We start from the raw sequence: 20,263 nt of genomic DNA on the forward strand, positions 1-20,263 counted from the left end.
TGGGCTCCTTTGTCCTCCCAAATCTGGCTCCAGCTCTCTAGCCTTTAACAGAGGATTATTGCTCCTGACAATGCCTGTGGTCCTGTGTGCTCTGTGACGAGCTGGACCTGTCTTCCAGCAAGGCCCCCTGGTTTCATAGCAGGGTGGAATTCTGCAGCATAGTGAACATTTTGCAGCAACTTCAAGTCAACCAAAAAAAGGTGGTTTTTTACTGAATTCAGCAGGAAGATGAGTGATAGTCCGTGCAGAATCTGCTGAGCTAGTTATACTGATATTAAATCCCCCAGGGATGGAGGCAAATTGAAATTTTTGGCCAGGCTTACCCAACTTATTAAGTTTGGACAACAGACAGGTGCCCCACTATTCTCACTCCAATATCTGCCACAATGCAATGGCCATAGAGTACCAACATTAACCAGATGTGTCTGCTAAAATGGCCAGACAGGAAACAGTTAACGGTGACATTTTTTAAATAAATCATTAGGGTTCAGAGTCAACGGCAGAGTACTATTGTTCCCGGCTCTCTCTTTGCCGACTTAGGCAAACAACACTGCTGCATCTGGTTCACATTCGGAAGGTTTTCTTCACAACCACTAAAGCTGGAAGTTTGTTTTTAAAGCAAGTTGAAATTCTGGAGCATAATCTTGCAGCAGGGGCTGGATTCTGCCATAAATTTAATGGTTGCAGAAAACCCAGGGCCCGGCCTAGGGCTCTAAAAGTCAGTTCAGTCTGCCTTGGTGTAGCTGCCAGCTCTGCAGATAAGAGTCAAACCCCTCATCCTTCCGTCTGCTTAACTGCATGGCAAATTGTACAGACTCTCTCATTTTCAGCTTGGCGCCGACAAACTGCTCATCAAGCATTAGTCCAAGGACTGTCCTAGTGGTCTGGTGCCAAAGCATTGCACTGCCAGGAGGGGTCTAGCTCCACAGGTATTTCCAGCCCCAATCACGGGAGTATCTGAGCATCTTCCACTCATTAATGGATTTCCTCCCACCACTCCTGTAAGGCAGGGAGGCATTATCTGTAACACACAGATGGAGAACCACGGCACAGGGTATATTAACTGACTTGTCTAAGGTCACACAGGAAATTTTCAGGAAAGTCAGGACTCGAACCCAGGTCTGTTGAGGGCCAGTACTCTATTCACTAGATCAGTGGTTCTAGACCTTTCCAGAATACTGTCCCCATTTCAGGAGTCTGATCTGTCTTGTATACCCCAAGTTTTACCTCACTTCAAAACTACTTGCTTACAAAATCAGATCTAAAAATACAAGAGGGTCACAGCACCATATTACTGAAAAATGGCTGACTCTCTCATTTTTACCATATAACATTAATCAATTGGAATATAAATATTGTACTTACATTTCACTTCTGAGCCTTGTCTGAAGCCTGAGCTCCACCGCCCAGGGCTGAAGCATATAACTTAGCTTTGCTGGGCCCGCTGTGGTGTGGGACCCGGGCAATTGCCCTGCTTGCCACCCCCAACACCAGCCCTTCACTTGCGACCCCTCTAAACCCATCCCACAATCCCCAGGTTGAAAAACACTGATCTAGATGAGTTGAGTACCCCCGAAAGACCCTCTGTATATCCCCAGGGGTACACGTACCCCAGTTGGGAACCATTGCACTAGATCACCCTTGAGACCCCTGAGTTTAGCTCCTAAGCTCAGCTGGTTGGCAGGGACTGGAACACTGTGGCTGCAGTGAAGTTGAGGGTATAGGGCAGAAGGATGCTCTAATGTCACTCACTGGAAGGTCCTTTCTGCTGACAAAAAGAGCAACCAAGACCGGTTCTGGACTGAGATATTGGCAAATGGCTGCCACATGCTAAAGTGGACCAGTTAGTGGAGCCTTCTCCCCAGTGGCTGAACTTGCGGTGTGTATCTTGCATGATATTACAGACAAAATTGGATCTCATTAATCTCATGCTCTATAGGCAACAGTTCCAGCAGGGGAGGCTTCTGGTAGGACGCAGAATTTTGCATTCTCACAGGAATCACGCTGCAATAACATGCCTGCAGTAGTCATATTTTTTCATTTGAATATGTCAAACAGCTTCACTATCTAGCCTGGGGACAAGTTCAAAAGCCTGCCTTTTACCCAAAGCTTTGCAAACTCCTTCTGGAGCCTCTAACAATCAGAGATTTAATCTGGTATATAATTTGATGTGATTTCAGGGTTTTTCAAAAATTCCCAATCCCACATAAAATGTATTTTAACAATTACTGGTTCATCTGTTTTAAACTAAAATGCATCAGTACCTTTTATTTCACTTCAGATGTACAGCTTTATTTCCCTAAAGGAAAATAGATGATTATCAGTCACTGTTTGGAATTAATGTAAAAGTTCTTGGGAAATATTCTGGTTTTACCTGTGTTTCAGGGGAAACCATGTCTCTTTAGAAATCATTTTGCTTCCAAATAAGGTACAGTGCCTCACATCTATGCACATGAGTAGTTTGTTTCCAACAGCTCTAGGAGGAAACAAAATGCAATTTGCACTATGAGCTCAGGAAATTCAAGATTTCAGCTCCTACCATTTGTTGTATATTGGGCAATAAATACACAGTTAAGCCGGCAATAAGGGTAAAATGGAATTATAGTTTGTACTACAGCAGTTCTCTGCTAGACTTAAAAGATGGAGTAATAGAATAGGAAAGAAGCAAAAACATTTATGGCATTTACAAAATTACAAGGTGACAATTTAGGTATTTTAATGAGCACAGAGTAATTCAAAAAGACATTTGAGTCTTGTTTTCAAGTGGGAAGTTGTTTTTCAATTGGGAAGCCTTGCTATTTTGTACAAAAGACTTTATTTTTCATTCTGTAGGAAATGCAGATTGTCTGAAACTTAACTCCAAGGGCCAGATCCTCAGCTGCTGTTAACTGCATAGCTCACTAAACAGAGGACACAGCTCTGTGTTCATGCCAAAAGACTCAAAGTTCCCCTGGGTATGCAGATCTTACAATCCTGTTCTCGTATCCGTGAACGAAGCATCCATTGCAATGGCAGATGATTCTTAATTCAGCATCATACAGGCTGTTTAACTCAACTTCCTTTGATGGCGTAGTCGGCCCCTTAAAGGCAGTGGCACCTAGTGGTCAGCCCACCCTGCCATTTAGCACGGCCCTTTAAGGCTTTGAAAGGTCCAGCACAAGGATCTAAGTGGGTTATGGATAAAGAAGCAGTAGTCCCAGGAATGAGTGGTGCATGGGAGGAAATCCTGTCACTGCATGATGCATCTGGAAGGGTTCCAGGTCAAGAACACTGCAGAGAGGGTGTGGCAAGGCTCCCCTCTCACCCAGCCAATCGGGATTCAGGCAGGAGATGGGGACAAGCGTATAGGCTCCCTGCTCCCTCATAACAGGACAGACACTAGGAGGAGAAGGCTGCCAAACCTGCTGAGCTTCAGGACTAAGTGGGGACAGCTGAGGGAGAAGCTGGCTAAAGCTCCACAGTAAGCTAACAGACACTGTGCCCCAGGAGAAGAACTAGAGGCTCCCAGTTTAAGGAGAGAAGCAATTTACTGCCTGAGGATATGTCTACACTGCAGCAGCCCAGATAGGGTGGTGCAGCTGGAGGATAGACTCTTCCGATCATGATGGAAGGGGGTTTCCGTTGATGTAGTTAAGCCACCTCTCCAGAAGGCAGTTGCTAGGTTGACAAAATTCTTCTGTTGACCTAGCTGCATCTACACTGGGGGCAAGGCTGACCTAACAGCGGCACTCGGGTTATGAACTTTTTCCACAGCCCTGAGTGCCATAGTGGGGTTGATCTAACTTTTAATGTAGACCAAGCCTGACTTCCCCAGGCTACAGGGAAGCCATCCTGGGGGTCCCCCCAGGAAAAAGGGGTAAAGAGTGAAGTGATAAAATTTGCAGATGATACAAAACTACTCAAGATAGTTAAGTCCCAGGCAGACTGCAAAGAGCTACAAAAGGATCTCAAACTGGGTGACTGGGAAACAAAATGGTAGATGAAATTCAATGTTGATAAATGCAAAGTAATGCACATTGGAAGATTATCTATACATATAAAATGATGGGGTCAAAATTAGCTGTTGCCACTCAAGAAAGAGATGTTGGAGTCTCTGAAAACATCCACTCAATATGCAGCGGCAGTCAAAAAAGCAAACAGAATGTTGGGAATCATTAAGAAAGGGATAGATAATAAGACAGAAAATATCATATTGCCACTATGTAAATCCATGGTACATCCATATCTTGACTATTGCATCCAGTTGTGGTCGCCCCATCTCAAAAAAGATATACTGGAATAGGAAAAAGTTCAGAGAAGGGCAACAAAAATGATTAAGGGAATGGAATGTCTTCCATATGAGGTGAGATTAATAAAACTAGGAGTTTTCAGCTTGGAAAAGAGACGACTAAGGGGGGATATGACAGAGGTCTATAAAATCATGACTGGTGTGGAGAAAGTAAATAAGGAAGTGTTAATGTTTAAAATCAAACTTACACAAGTTAAGTTACACAAGTACTGTACATCTGGGGTCGGGCTTGGATTATAGGAGATTGCAAGTATCGATTACAAGGTTCACGAAGTACATACATATCACATAACCAGATCCAGACTGGGGTGTGGGAATTTTTAAAGCTTCAGTGGATAAATGGGCTCAGGTACAGCACCCATGGAATGTATTAAGAGTCCAAGTCAGTATTGGTGTAGAGAATAAGTACATGGGTGGGGTGCGTCCCTCGGTTCGTCAGGGAAGGAAGTGGGTTATTTCCCTGGTCAGCGGTCTCGATTACTCAACCTGGTACTGGCGGTGTCCTGTGATGTGTTCCATGTAGATGTCTCTGGACCACCTGATGGTGTCGGACACCATGAGCTGTCTCATGAGCCAGGCTTCACCCAAGTATCCTGAAGGAACTCAAATATGAAATTGCAGAACTACTAACCATGATATGTAACCTATCATTTAAATCAGCCTCTGCACCAGATGAGTGGCAGATAGCTAACGTAACACCAAACTTTAAAAAAAAGAAAAAAGGCTCCAGAGGCAATCCTGGCAAATACAGGTCAATAAGCTTAACTTTAGCACCAAGCAAATATGTTGAAACGATAGTAAAGAACAGAATAATCAGACACAGAGATTAACACGATTGTTAGAGAAGATGGATTTTGTAGAGGGAAATCATGCCTCACCAATCCATTAGAACTCTTTGAGGAAGTCAAACAACATGTAGGAAAGGGTGATCCAGTGTGTAGCAGGGTGCTGGTGCACAAGCACCTAATCAGCCCCTGCTCAGCCAGCCTCAATCAGGGGAAATAGATTGGGGCTGGGGAGAAGGCTGGTGCCAGGCCTCAGGAACTGGCTGCACCTGTGGGCCTGCTCAGAGAAGAGCTATAAAGGCTGGCTGGCAGCCAGTGCAAAGGGGGGGGATTGGCCAGGGAAGGGCTAGTCTCCAGAGGGAAGGGAGAAACCCTGTAAAGAGGAGACCAAAGCCTTGTACACTTTGTATATGGTGTTGCTGGTGGTGGGTACTGGTTGTAAATAAAGGAAACCACGGGTGCTGCAAAAGAGAAGCCTGAAGGTGCTTTATTGAAGGAGCCCAGAGCAGCAGGGAGGCAGGCCAGGAAGGGACCCGGTTACACAGTGAATATAGTGTACTTGGACTTTCAGAAAGCCTTTGACAAGGTCCCTCACTGAAGGCTCTTGGCAAGGTAAGCCGTCATGGGATGAGAGGAAAGATCCTCTCATGGACCAGTAACTGGGTAAAAGATAGAAAACAAAAAGGTAGGAATAAATGGCCAGTTTACACAGTGGAGAATGGTAAACAGCTGGGTCCTCCAGGCATCTGTTCTGGGACCAGTGCTGTTCAACACATTCATAAAATATCTGGAAAAAGGAGTAAACAATGAGTGGCAAAGTTTGCAGACGATCCAAAATTACTCAAGATAGTTAAGTCCAAAGCTGACTGTGAAGAATTACAAATGGATCTCACTAAGCTGGGTGACAAAACGGCCGATGAAATTCAATGCAGGTTGCAGTGCCCTTGCCCTCTTCCTATCAGCGGGGGGTGAAATTGAAATGTGGCTTACTCCCCTCTTGCAGCAGGAGCAGTTGGTTATGGAGCCGTGGCCTTCCCACTCCACTGGGCTCTGACCCAGGGCCATCTGAGTGTCAACAGTGTCAGTCCCTTGGAGTTACCCTGCCTGGGTCACTTCCTACCATCTCCCTCTCCCCACAGTTCCAAGTCCAATATAAAGTAACAAACGAAAGAGAGAGAGAACTAAACCTTCAGCCCCAACCCGGCTCCATGTGCAGCCCTGAGCCCTCAGGGTAAGTCTGTCCTCCCCACCAGCCTCTCATTCTGAGCTGGGTTACGCCCTTTCAAGCTTCCTCTCCATTTGGAGCATGCTCTGCAGGTCTGGAGGGTTGGGGCTATCTGGGTTACCTCTTCAGGCCCAGTGCAGGGTTTGTACACACATCACATGGAGTTGTCGTGGATAGTTCTCTACAAACATCTGCTCCATGCACTGTGGCAGTCAAAAAAGCGAACAGTGTTAGGAACCATTAGGAAAGGGATAGATAAGAAGACAGAAAATATCATAATGCCACTATATAAATCCATGGTACACCCCCACCCTGAATACTGTGTGCAGTTCTGGTCATCCCATCTCAAAAAAAGAGATACTAGAATTGGAAAAAGTACAGAGAAAGGCAAGAAAAATGATTAGGGTTATGGAACAGCTTCCATACAAGGAGAGATTAAAAAGCCTGGGCCTGTTCAGCTTAGAAAAGAGACAACTAAAGGGGAACATGATAGAGGTCTATAAAATTACAATGGTGTGGAGAAAGTGAACAAGGACGTGTTATTTACCCCTTCACGTGACACAAGAACTATGGGTCAGCCAATGAAATTAGTAGGCATCAGGAACAAACAAAAGGAAGTATTTCTTCACACAACACACAGTCAACCTGTGGAACTCATTGCCACGAGATGTTGTGAAGGTCAAAAGTATAACTGGGTTCAAAAAAAGAATTAGATAAGTTCATGGAAGATAGGTCCATCAATGGCTATTAGCCAAGGTGGGCAGGGATACTACTCTGTGCCTAGATGTCCCTAAATCTCTGACAGAAGTTGAGACAGGCCGACAGAGTCTGGATCAGTCAATGAATTGCCCTGTTCTGTTCATTCCGTCTGAAGCATCTGGCACCAGCCACTGGCAGAAGACAGGACACTGAGCTAGATGGACCATTGGCCTGACACAGCGTGGCCGTTACTATGTTCGTATACTATTTAGTGCCCACTTTCTGTATGACATTTTGCACAAACACAGATCCGATGATGCTAATCGGAGTTAAACACATCAAGGGGAGGGCAGGCTTGTTTTGCTACAACATGGGAGATTAGGCATTAAACAAACGCTAAATGCATTAACGATTGTGAAGTGCTCAGATCCTATGGTACTGGGGCCCGTATAAATACTAATTACAGTTACACAGGCAGTGCTCCAGTAGACAGGACAGGGGAGTGAGACCTATTCTGCCACTAATTCATTGTTTAACCTCTCTGCACATAAGTTTCTCACCTCTTCTTAGGCATTTACATGACCCTCATCACCATAGTATCTGAGCACCTCACAATCTTCAATGTGTTTCTTCCCCCAACACACCTGTGAGATGGGGAAGTGCTACTATCCCATTTATAAATAGGGATCTGAGGCCCAGGTCTTCACAGGTATCAGAAAGTCAATAGGAGTTAGGCACCTAAATATCTTTGAGAATCTGTCCTGAAGCATCTTGCTCAGTCACCCAAGAAGCCTGTAGCAGAGAAGGGAATTGAACTCTGGTTCCCAGGGACTAGGCCAATGCCCTAACTACTGGACCATCCTTCCTCTCTGTAATGGAGATGATGTTTCACATCCAAGCCGGAGCAATAATACCCAACGACCTTTGCAAAGCTGTCTAGGCTTTTATACCACACTTTTCAACACAGTTTCTGGAGGATATTAACCTCCAGACTTTGAGATTTATGGACAGATAATGTCACCAGTATTAAGTTTTATTTATATCTACATGAAATGGTAACTGAAGGTAAAACAAATGCAGTAGTTTATGGATTCCAATAATAAAATTCCCATTTTTTCCTCGCTTTGCTTCCTTAATTTTTTTGTCTCACCGACTCTTTAGAGCTGTCAGTCCTCTAATAGAGAGAAAGTGGGTGAGGTAATAGCTCTTATTGGACAACTTCTGCAGGTGTGAGAGACAAGCTTTTGAGCTTACACCAAACCAAGCTCTTCTTCAGGACCTAAAGCTTGAAACCTTTTTTTCTCTCAGCAATAAAAGTTGGTTCAATAGAAGATATTACCTCACCCACCTCATCTCATTATGGCTACAATGCTGCATACAGTATAATCCTTTAATATGCATTTTTTCTTTTTGTGAAATAAAAATGAAAAGCATCTCTAAGCTTAATACCATGTTATCTATTCTGATGCAGTATCTGTTGGTGACTTTAGTGGCTTTAGCACTTAGTTCAAGGATATTGATTTTTCTCTCTGCTGTAAAGGTCTCACACTGTGCAGCAGTGATGCAGAGAATCTGCACTGGAGACTTGTTTACCCTCTAAGGCTGTGTTGATGCAAGTAGGTTGTTAAGAAAACACTTATGTAAATTCTATGTTTGGTAGAACTGCTGTGCAAATCTCATGTTTGAAATATACAAAAATTCCATTTCTAGACTGAGACTCTACAGCCAGTGGAAACCTGCTCTGTCTGTATGTGGGGGTAGAGGCTGCCCAGAAACAGTGTACCCCTGGACAAAGAAGGTGCATGATGATTCAGAAACCATATTTATTACTGGGTGAGAGTAAGCTACGCAGCTTGGGGAGGATTCCATTCCTCTTCCTCTCCCACCGCTACCCCACTACCTGGTTGGGCTCGTCACTGGCCCAATGCAATCCCATCCCCTAGCCCACATTTCTGCAAATATCTCTCATAAATGCCTGCATGCTTCCGTGAATCACTCTACGGGGAAATTGACCCTGATCAGGGGCGGCTCTAGGCACCAGCAAAACAAGCTGGTGCCTAGGGAGGCAAAATCTAGGGGGCGTGCCCTGCGGCCGGGGAGGGGAGGGCGGCAGGCTGGGCCGGCGGACCTGCCGCAGTGATGCCTGTGGGAGGTACACCGGAGCCCCGGGACGACTGGACCTGCCGCAGGCATGACTGCGGAGGGGGCGCTCATCCCGCGGCTCGGCTGGACCTCCCGCAGGCATGACTACGGCAGCTCAAGCGGAGCCGCCGGACCTGCGAACCGTCCGCAGCCGCGGGAGGTCCAGCCGAGCCACGCGGGACCAGCGGTCCCTCTGCAGTCATGCCCGCGGGATGTCCGCTGCTCCCGCAGCTCGGGGGCGCCTCCCGCGCATGACTGCTTGGGGCGGCCAAAAACGTAGAGCCGCCCCTGACCCTGATACTGGAGCCCCAAATTCTCTACCTCAATTAACAGCAGCTCCTTTTGACAAATTACACGGGCAAATAATAAATTAATTGGCTTTCCCCTGTTCATTAAAAAAAGTAAATTACCAGCCAAACACAGAACAAATTAAAAATACTGACAAGTCAAAAAGTGTCCACTGAACACCAGACAGATTTAACAGAATTAAATACTTGGTATGAAAATTAAGCCAGTGAATTTCTGATTTTTAAGGCAGCATTCAAGCGAAATAGAAGTTGTCTGACAACCTCTAACTGGATGTTCCTATACTTGTATTAATTGGTAGAGGCTGCTGAGCTGGTTAGCTTCACAGGGCAATTAACCTTTTGTTTCTACAGTTTGAATGTAGAAACTGACCTTTATGTTGAATGGTCTTCTAAAAAGAATCAAGACAAGGAATAATTCAGTTCAGTAATAATTTCTCTGATTTCCAGGATCAAAGAACAGCCGTACACTCCAGCTGCTTTGCATGGCTCCAGTGATGCAAACACCTAGATGAAGCAACTATAAACCTGGATTATTGCCTGAGTGTTCCGGAGAATCCAGCCCAGGATCTTCACAGCAGCAAAGGGAAACAGCATCACCAGCTGGAGTTGCCCTTTGGTTGTAGGAAGAGAAAAATGAAAAATTACTTGCCTACAATTCTACTTAATTGGAGATTCCACACATCACCACTTACTTGGGTGCCCTGATCTTGCACTTATACATGTTCTTAACTTTACTACAGTAGGTAGTCCCAGTGAGTGCACAAATCTCTGCAGTCTCAGGGCCTTAGCTTCCTGAGGTGAGCTAGATTGGAATCTCCTAAACTTAGTTTTATGGCTCTTCTTAGTAATTAAAAAACACAAAAAACTGAGTTAAGATTTTTTTTTCCTCACAACAGAGATGAGAGCAGAACAACTTTCCATGAGGTGCTGAAACTGAGGCAATAGTAAAAGTGCAGGACTTTGTTTTAGTAATAAAAGGAATAAGATTAAGTTAACTGGATAAGGGATTTGGGAACAGCAGGTAAAAATGCTATGGGTTACTGCTTCTCGTGCTAAACCACTTTGGATTTGCTGTTTCATGCTGATCAATCCAGGCTTCAGTTCCCAAAGGCTGGAGCCTACTTGGAAACTAATAGAGAAGACTCAGTATAGGAGTACAGAATTTAACACAAGGCTAGAGTTTAAACTTTTACAACCATTCAAGCAGAAATTTGGTCCTCGACTAACTTAAAAAAAATTGAAGCTACAGCCTTCAAAGAGTCTCATTTAGTGCTAATTCCCAAACCAACAATCAACAAATCAGTTCACTAGCTTTAATGTTATGAACAAAGGAGCCTACCTGGCCATCATAGAATATAATTTTCCTACTTTTTTTTTTTTAAATATAAAGTCTGTTCTGGTTAAGATCATTCTAGTTCAAGGAGGAAGCACAGACAAAGCTTTGCTAAAGCTGAATAGAATTTCTCCCAAACAAGGCTTGACGTTTGTTTCAATGAGAAAAAACAAGCTAGACTTGAAGAAAACTGTTAGTGGTTTGTCAGTTTCTATCAGCCCTGTGCATCTGGACATGTGCCCCTTTAAGGTGGGCCTAGGAGGAACAGAAAAGTAGATTACAAAGTCCAAGAATTTCCAGATCTCTCTGCTCTCAAATAAAAGCAGCAAAGAATCCTGTGGCACCTTGTTTTGCAGCATGAGCTTTCGTGGGTGAATACCCTGCTCTCAAATGAATCCCTTCAGGCTATCATGCATCAGCAAACAGCAACACCCATCTAGCGAAGTTTTTAAAACCCATACTTGAAATAGTCTTTCCAGACAGAAAAGTACTTCTTATAACACACAAGTGGTTAAGTATGATGCATCGCATCTTCAAACGCCAGAAGGGATCCTAGTTTGATTTCTTGCACAATGCAACCCTATAGAATTTCATCCAGTAATTCCTGCATTAAGCCTATATAAACGTCTGGGTGATCTATTTCTTCTTTAGATTAACAAAATTACCCATTCTTCAAATACAACGCCAGCAGCTCATTCCCATTTCTAACTAGAGCACTATTGGTAGTTCCAGTGGGAGTTGATGGCATATACTGTAGTGAATCAACAGGAACTGTCACTCTAATCAGCATGGCATTTTCCTCCCAAAGGTCAGAGTATTAACCCTCATAAATTTGAGGGTTTGTGACCTAAATGTTCTTCTTTACAAAAATAAAATCAACAAGGCCCAACAGGACTACTGTGATTATCTAATCTTACCTGCTGTATAACACAGGCCATAGAACTTCCCCAGAATAATTCCTAGAGCAGATGTTTTAGAAAAGTATCCAATCTTGATTTAAAAGTTGTCAGTGACAAAGAATCCACCACAACCCATGGCAAGCTGTTCCTGTGGTCAAATTACTCATTTCCCAATCTGAAGTCTAGCTTCAACTTCTACCCAGTGGGTTGTTATACCTGTTGTCTGCTACACTGAAAAGCCCATCATCAAATGTTTCCTGTGTAGATATAGATTGTAGTCACCCCTTAACCTTTTATTTGTTAAACTAAATAGATTGAGCTCCTCGACTCACTATGAAGGCATAATTTCCAATCCTTTAATCATTCTTATGGTTCTTCTCTGAATCCTGTCCAATCTGTCATCTTCCTTGACTTGTGGATACCAGCACTGGACACATTCCAGCAGCAGCTGCACCAGTGCCAAATATAAATGGAAAATAACCCCTCTACTCCCACTTAAAATTCCTCATTGTGCATCTGTCATAAACATAGTTAGGGTTAATTTCTCTTTTACCTATAAAGGGTTAAGAAGTTCACATCCCACCACGTCAAGGTGTCCCCCCTAATCCTAACAGTGCATGGGCATCTCCAGTGGTTCTAGTTCCAAAACCAGATGGGGAAATACGCTTTTACGTGGACTACCTAAGTTAAATGCTGTAACTCATCCCAACAACTATCCAATGCCACGCACAGATGAACTATTGGAAAAACTGGGACATGCCCAATTCATCTCTACCTTAGACTTAACCAATGGGTACAGGCAAGTAGCGCTAGATGAACCCACCAAGAAAAGGTCAGCCTTCATCACACATGCTGGTGTGTATAAATGTAATGTGCTCCCTTTCAGGCTGTGAAATGCATCTGCCACCTTCCAAAGACTTGTAGATGGTCTCCTAGCAGGATTGGGAAAATCTGCTGTTGCCTACTGTAATGATGTGGCCATTTTTTCTGATTCATGGGAAGAACACGTGGAAAGAGTCTTTGAGCACATAAGGGAGGTAGAACTAACTGTTAAGGCTAAAAAGTGTCAAGGTGCCCCCCCCACTCTGAACTTTAGGGTACAGATGTGGGGACCTATATAAATAACCCCTAAGCTTATTTTTACCAGTTTAGGCAAAACAGTTGCTGCCACCACCAAATGTTTTATTAAAATATTTAAGAGCCCTTTGGGAACTTTGCCTTCCCCCAATTTTCCCCAGTCCTTCTGGTCAGGTGTCGGCTAAGTTATGTGAGCTTCTTAACTGTTTACAGGTAAAAAGAAATTAACCCTTAACTGTATGTTTATGAAAGCATCCAAGGAGTATTAGCCCCATGGCAACAGCATTGCACTGGGAGCTCATTCAGCTGATTATCCATCACAACCCCCAAATCTTTTCAGAATCACACCTTCCCAGGAGAAGAGTCCTCCATAGTGTATGGCCTGCATTCTCTCTTCTGAAATGTATACGTTTACCCATATTAACACAAACTGTTTGCTTCCATAGAGATTAAACTCTCCCGATCACTCTGTATCGGTGACTTATCCTCTAAACTGTAGAAGACACTCAATGCTAGACAGTTTCCCCTTCAGTCCAGCAAAACAATGCCTATTTGTGTACTGCCTCTCGCTCCTTACCCTTGTGGGAAGCTACTAATGGTAGGGTTGATGCTGCATTTGTAACTAGTTAAACATTCTTGTCCTGCCTTGCCAGGAAGGGACCTGCATTTCACCCTACAGGGCTACACTGCAAACAAACACCTGCAGCTGGCCCATGCCATCTTACTCAAGCTAAGCTGACATTTGGGTTCAAGCTGGAGCCCAAGCTCTGGGACCCTGCAATGCCAAGGGAGAGTTCCAGAGTTCAGGCTCCAATCCAAGCCTGAACATCTACAGCTAGCACAGGTCAGCCACAAGTGTTTAACTACAGTGTTGACACCCACTTCCTAGGGTATATTGAGGCAATAGGTGCCCTATTCACTCATTTAGAAGTTATCAAAAAAACCCAAAGCTCTTAGATTGTGTTAACAGTTTAATCCTTTTTTCTGAGAGAATAAGGTCTAGTACTTTAAGTGTACTAAGCTGTGTTTCATACAATGTTGGCTGTAAAGATGGAGGATTTCTTTGCACAACACTCCCATTAAGAAATATTATATTCCAATAACAGTATAACAAAGGAGCATAGTACACAAAATCATTTCACTTTGGTTACAGTGAAGCAAATTTAACTCCTTACAATGGAAGTTGAAATTTCAAGTATCCACAAATTAAACAAAGCAGAATTGACTGTTAAGCCATTTTATTTTATACACAAAATAGCATGGCAAAGACTTTGTAAATTTAGTGCACCCGGTTATCCAAATTAGGCAGAGAATTATGTCCAGAAGTCTCCTTGTGACATCTCATCTTCTTGAGAAGAGTTTAGTCCAACTGAAATAAGGAAAAGAAGAGTTGTGAAGTTAATAGCTAGACAAATTAGCAGTTTCCAAATCATGCATTCTCTCTGGTTATTACATGGACATTTAAACATCAGGATTCAGTCTTGCAGCAGAAGGCTTATACTAGTGCCATCTGAAGTAACTATTTGCTCATAAGGAACAGATTGCCAGGATCAGAACCAAATCATGTACACGGTGATTTCAAAGTTACAACTATCAAGCTTCCAAGTACCCCCCAGTTTCATGAAGCACAGTACAGTCAACTACAACTAGTTTGTCTGTACCGCACAAGGGCTGGTATTGCCTCTCAATAAATATGGAGATTTCCTTTGAGCACACGTATTGCGGAAAAAGGTCAGTTTCTTAGAGCACAGGGTAACAATACTGACAATGATCTAAGGGACTGCACAAATCCCACTTATCAGAGGGGTAACCGTGTTAGTCTGGTTCTGTAGAAGAAGCAAAGAATCCTGTGGCACCTTATAGACTAACAGACGTTTTGCAGCATGAGCTTTCGTGGCTTGCATCTGAAGAAGTGGGTATTCACCCACGAAAGCTCATGCTGCAAAACGTCTGTTAGTCTATAAGGTGCCACAGGATTCTTCACAAATCCCACTGCACTGATGACCTGTCCGTTAAAACCAACTACACAAATGACAGGTCCAGGCCTGGCATCGTGTCTTTAAACCCCGCTCCCACCAGGGTGAGCTGCGGAGCGCGCCGTCCCTGCTAGCCGAGCCCGGAGACCTGCTGCGGCCCCGGGGGCCCCGCCCGGCCCCAGGGGCCCCGCCCGGCCCCTCACCTTGATGAAGCCGATGTCCTTGGCGTACTGGCGGAAGCACTGCCGGCACATGTTCAGCCCGTACTTGCGGATCAGGCCGTGGCGGTTCGAGCACACGCGGCTGCGGGGCGAGAGCGGGAAAAGCCGGTCAGCGCCGCGGCCTCCCGGTCCCCAGGGCCTGCCCCGCCCGCCCCCTGCCTCCCGCCTCCCCACCTCCGGCCGCCACGCCGGGGCAGAGGCCGGACGCGCCCCCACACACCTCAGCCCCCCCCCACTTCCCCCCACCTCAGCCCGGTCCCCGCGGGCTCCCAGCCCCCCGCCCCGGCCCCACCTCAGCCCGGTCCCCGCAGGCTCCCAGCCCCCCGCCCGCCCCGGCCAGGCCAGGCCGCGAGCGCCGCCGCCCCGCGTGGGGCCCGTCGTGGCGGCCCGGGGCTGGGGCGGGCGGGCGGGCTCCCGGCCCCAGCCGGCGGCACCCACCACGAGCGGGAGCCCTGGCCGAACTTCCTGGGGTGGCTCCAGTAGAGCTGCTGGTGACCCATCCTGCCCGCTGCTCGCACCGCGCCGAAAGAGAGTCAGGGCCCTCGCGCATGCGCTAATCAACCCAGCCCGGCCGGAACATCCCGGCTTGCACAGCGAAATCCCTCGGCTCTCCGCAGACTGCGCAGGCGCAGCTGAAATCGGAGCGCGTGTCTCTCGGCGTGCGCAGGCGCGAGTGGAACAAGTTCAGCGAGGCATCAATCCTACGCAGGCGCAGAAATACTTTGCTCCCCCGCCCTCTCGTGACGTCATCCTAACAGCAGCCTCTAGTATCAGGCTGCGAGGTAACAGCATCGCCGGGCGCGGTGGCGCACGCCTGTAATCCTAGCTACTTGGGAGGCTGAGGCCGGCGGATCGCTTGAGCTCAGGAGTTCTGGGCTGCAGTGGGCTATGCCGATCGGGTGTCCGCACTAAGTTCGGCATCAATATGGTGATCCCTGGGAAGCTTCGGGTCACCAGGTTGCCTAAGGAGGGGTGAACCGGCCCAGGTCGGAAACGGAGCAGGTCAAAACTCCCGTGCCGATCAGTAGTGGGATCGCGCCTGTGAATAGCCACTGCAGCGTAGCCTGGGCAAGACAGTGAGACACGGTCTCTTTTTATGCACCCACCCCCCGCAGAGCTTGTATATGGGGAGACAGGGGATCCCACCCCACACACAGGAATTTTAATTAGGTGATGGGGCACCTACAAACCAGGGATACTGGGGGGAGCTAGGGACGCCTACACCCCCAGGGTGGTCACTGGTGGGCACCCACGCACTGGAATCCTGAACTGGGTGGGGGTTAGGCGCACCGAGGATCGTTACTGGGGGAGACGGGGCTCAGCGGCTCAGCCCCCCCCCCAGGGGTGCCATGGCCCTTTGCACTGGTGGGGAAGCTCTGCAGCTCCTGGGGGGCTGGAGAGACAGGGGCTGTGTCACACCAGCCCCCCCTCTCCCCCAATGCAGAGCTCCAGCGGCTGTTCCCACGGAGCTCCAGCGGCTGTTCCCACGCTCCACCCCACTATTCACGCCGACCCGGCGAGACACCGGCACCCTCCTCTCTGCGCGTCTCGCTCAGCATCTCCTGCCTCCCACTGGCCCCAGGCTGGAAATGCAGCTCGGAGCCGCTGCGATCGCCCCAGCAGCCGGCAGGGGTCAGTCCCGTGCCTGAATCAATGTCCCTAATTCAGTCCCTGCGCAGCTCGAGAAGCGGAGAAGTGCGTTAGTCCGACTCCCAGCTTAGTTAGTGTCATTGGAATAGCTCCGCTTGACAGCGACTGTGGTCGAGAGCTTTTCCTAGCAGGAAGGAAGGAGTGACACGCACTCTCTATAAAGGGGAACAAGCTCTGGTGAGATACGGTTAAATAAAATATGCCCCAGTCTCTTTTAAATGGGGAGGTGATGAGGCACGGACTTTTCATAACGTGGGGAGGAGATATAAACAGGGCTGTATCGTTTTCCCTCCACAGTTACGACACAGCGATCCTAATTGCCCCCTCGCTTACAGCTGTGTAAACCAGCCATAACGCCACTGAGGTTAAAGTAACTGGTGTAACAGCCATGTGACCGAGAGGAAAAAATCAGGCCGAGAAGTTCCACCTGTCCCAATGGCCAGATCACAGAACTAGGGGAATAGATCTATGCTCAAAACAAAACAAATAACAATGGTTTAAGATATAGCTTACATATGTATTATGGGAAGCCTGGGTTTGAAAAAAGGGAGAAAATGATCAATAGGAATATTCCTATCAACTGATATGTAAGGGACATGGGAATATTAAAGGGTCTCCACTTTAACATACATCTGAATTCTGTTTTCACCAGCAATTCATGTCTTGCAGCTACGAGAGCTGGATGTTGCCTCAGCTCCTGATATTAAGTTTTATGTCATCACAGTGCCAGGTTCCTCTCTCCTGACAGAGCTATAGGCCAAATCTTTTCCCTGGGTAGTTCCCAAGATAGTCCAAATACAGAAGCAGCAAGTCACAGCCCCTTGCTCTCCCCCACATAAAAATGGTTCTCAGCCTTAGACAGACAATTCTTAGCCATTAGAGATGGTGACTATCCAATCACTTCGTGTCTGCTGCAGAAACGATTGTTGAGGAGACCAACTTCTTTGACTCAGTGAATAAAATAAGATTTAACAACTAATAAAATAAATGCTTAACTATCCACAAAGGTGTTGCTTTCTTTCTGACTCCAGAGCACTGTTTAGTTCCCCTTGAATCTTTCTTCTGATTTAAATTCCCTTTCCTTTTCAGCTCAGCTACCTTCAAGCATCCCTCACCATCTTCCTTGCCACCCCACTCAGCCCAAGATTCCAAGCACTGGCAGTTGGGGCCAAATTTTGCTTTCAGTGTAAATCCAGAGTTAGTCCTTCTAGATTTGATCTAATCTAGGGATACTGAGATCAGACTCTGATTCTTGGATTCTTTATGCCACAGAACCTTTTGATTCCCCAAATTCCATCAACTCCTATTTTAACTTTTTTCTTTTTATATTTACAAGACTACATAGGACCTGAGACTGCAGGAACCATAATCATTGCTTCTAATCTAAAACACTGAAGTCTTTGGGAGCCTTTCCACTGAGATCAGGCTCTAAATGAACAGTGTGTCTAAGTACACATAAACTCCTTTATATGATTACTTTAAAAATGTTTAATTTAAAAACAAGATTTGATTACATAGCAACTTTGAAGCAGAAATTATTCCTTAGGGGAAAAAATCAAGATGGATGGAAAGTAGAAAGGATTTTACTCTGTGAATAGACTCCCACTGACTTCAATGGGCATTGGCTCAGACCAGTAATACTAATGAAGGGATAGACATTCAAGACATTGGTGTGTCATTAGACTCAATAACAAGTTGGTGTTGATTAAATCATCAGGCTAGTCTGTGTAACCTCCCAAATACAAGGACCATGAGGCTGATCTGGCTTACACCTCGATTGATTCCAATGGAATTATTCCAGACTTCCAATGTACACGAGCATGGGATGGATCTTCCCAGGACATTGCAATCCAAAATGAGTGCTTTCAGCACAAGGCACAGATAGTTTACTAGCTTCTCCCCTCTGACACCCCCTTTTCACCATGGAGCTTTGTTGCTGTCATTATTCACAATTCTGTGGCATTTCTTCTTATTACCCCGGTACTGGACATTTTATTATAGGCCTCAAATTCTCATTTCGTTTTAAAAGTTTAGGACACCGTACAGTGCATGCACATTTAAGTGCAATGCAAGTCCAGATGTTGACACTAGATGGAGTGTGTTTTCAACTCATAGATATTAGGACTCATTCACTAATGGAGCAAAGTGTGAGGAAATAAACACAAGCTTTCAAATTAAAGGCAACAATCATTTACATGGGCAGGAAAACGTATGTAAATAAACACAGTGCCATAAAATCAAATCAAGGTAAAATATAGGTATCATTTGTAGATGTCTTCAGACCCTTTTTTTGGTGGATGGAAAAACACTGAGGGAGCACTGGCTCACATGGTTTAATCTGTAAAGCGCAATCTGACAACTATGTGGGTAAGAGAATCCAACAGATTGAAGGAAAAAGGCAGAGAGGCAGACCCAAGAAGAAGTGGTGGGAGTTCATAAACAAAGACATGTTAGCGTGTGTTATGATAGAGGATACAACACTGATCACGAATCACACAGAGGACCCATTTGATGAGATTAATGAAAGGAAGAAGATTTTTTGGTGGAGAGAATACATAATAAAGAAAATATTTTCTATTCAGTGCCTTTTCATTATTAATGATGACCACAGCTGTGAAAAGGCCCTGTCTACATTAGAAAAAATATGCATCTTTTCAGCTTCACAGATTCCAAGGCCAGAATGGACCATTAGATCATCTATTTTGACCTCCTGTATAACACAGGCCAGAGAACTACTCAGTTAACCCTATATTGAGCCCAATCATTTGTATTTCACTAAAGCGTATCTTCCAGAAAGACATCCCATGTTGAGCCTAACACATCAGGGGACGAAGAATCTACTCCTACTCTTGGTTCCCATTGTAGATGCAAGCCCTGATGTACAGCAAGAGTCACAGGTGTAGCTTGATCTGGTAAACTGTTGTGCTAGGTGGATACTGCCCCAGGCAGGTATTATTGTTCCCAGTAGTTAAGTGGTGACAGTGTGCACAGCGCTGTACAAGCCACACACTAGAGAGTCCCTAATCCAAGGGACTTGCAGTCTAGGTAAGTTAGTGACCCCGTCACGCTGAGAGGGGGTGCTCTGTGGAAAGGAGCTGGCCAAAGCAGATGCATGGAGGCACAGGCAACCGTGTGCCCTGACCCGCTTCTCGGTAATTCTCCCCCCAAGGCCCAGTGCCCAGTGTTTGTAGCCAGAGCACCCAGTTAGCCAGCGAGCTGCCTGGGGCAGGGGGCCGGTGTAGAGGGGTGTGCGGAAGGGGCTGCTGCTGCTGCACCCTCTGCCCGTTCACACCTGTGGTGGTGGTGGGTGGGTGTGAGCAGAGGGGAGCCTGTTTGAAGGTCCACCCACCCTTGTAACACTGAAGCACAGGTCGGGCCCTGCCCGCCCGCCCCCCAATGCCTGGGGTCACTGGAGCCACCCCGGATCCCGGCTGGCGCTGGTCCCCACGCTGCTGGGACGCAGGGCAGGGGGAGTCAGGCCAAGGCACCGGGGCTTGGCAGCCCGTGGGCTATGCCGGCCTCCACCGCAAGGCGGCGCAGGAGCAGCCACGAGGAGGCGGAGCCCATGGACCGCGCTCTCCTGCGAGGGGTCCTCACACGGCCGGGGTGACCGCACACCTGCCTGTCAGACTCCCACCGCCAGGCGGCCCCCGCTCTCGC

General features: G+C 46.4%; 1 protein-coding gene across 1 annotated transcript; it reads right to left on the reverse strand.

The window, feature by feature from the left end:
• Positions 1-13,714: 13,714 nt before the first annotated feature.
• Positions 13,715-15,550, reverse strand: RPS29 (ribosomal protein S29). The gene is made up of 3 exons (XM_045015462.1): positions 15,392-15,550; positions 14,936-15,035; positions 13,715-14,125 (listed from the first exon to the last, which is right to left on the reverse strand). Exons 1-3 carry the CDS (start codon positions 15,451-15,453, stop codon positions 14,117-14,119), a joined length of 171 nt encoding a protein of 56 aa, XP_044871397.1. The 5' UTR covers positions 15,454-15,550; the 3' UTR covers positions 13,715-14,116.
• Between the last annotated feature and the right edge of the window lie 4,713 nt (positions 15,551-20,263).

This window comes from Mauremys mutica, chromosome 4 (genome assembly GCF_020497125.1).
Source record: "Mauremys mutica isolate MM-2020 ecotype Southern chromosome 4, ASM2049712v1, whole genome shotgun sequence".
In the NCBI taxonomy this organism is placed as follows: domain Eukaryota; kingdom Metazoa; phylum Chordata; order Testudines; family Geoemydidae; genus Mauremys; species Mauremys mutica.

Excerpts from the sequence above, each read along its gene's own strand:
- RPS29 (XM_045015462.1), bottom strand. The coding sequence starts at position 15,453 with ATGGGTCACCAGCAGCTCTACTGGAGCCACCCCAGGAAGTTCGGCCAG. Across the intron at positions 15,036-15,391 it reads GGCCAGGGCTCCCGCTCGTG|CCGCGTGTGCTCGAACCGCC; the intron begins GTGGGTGCCGCC and ends CTCGCCCCGCAG.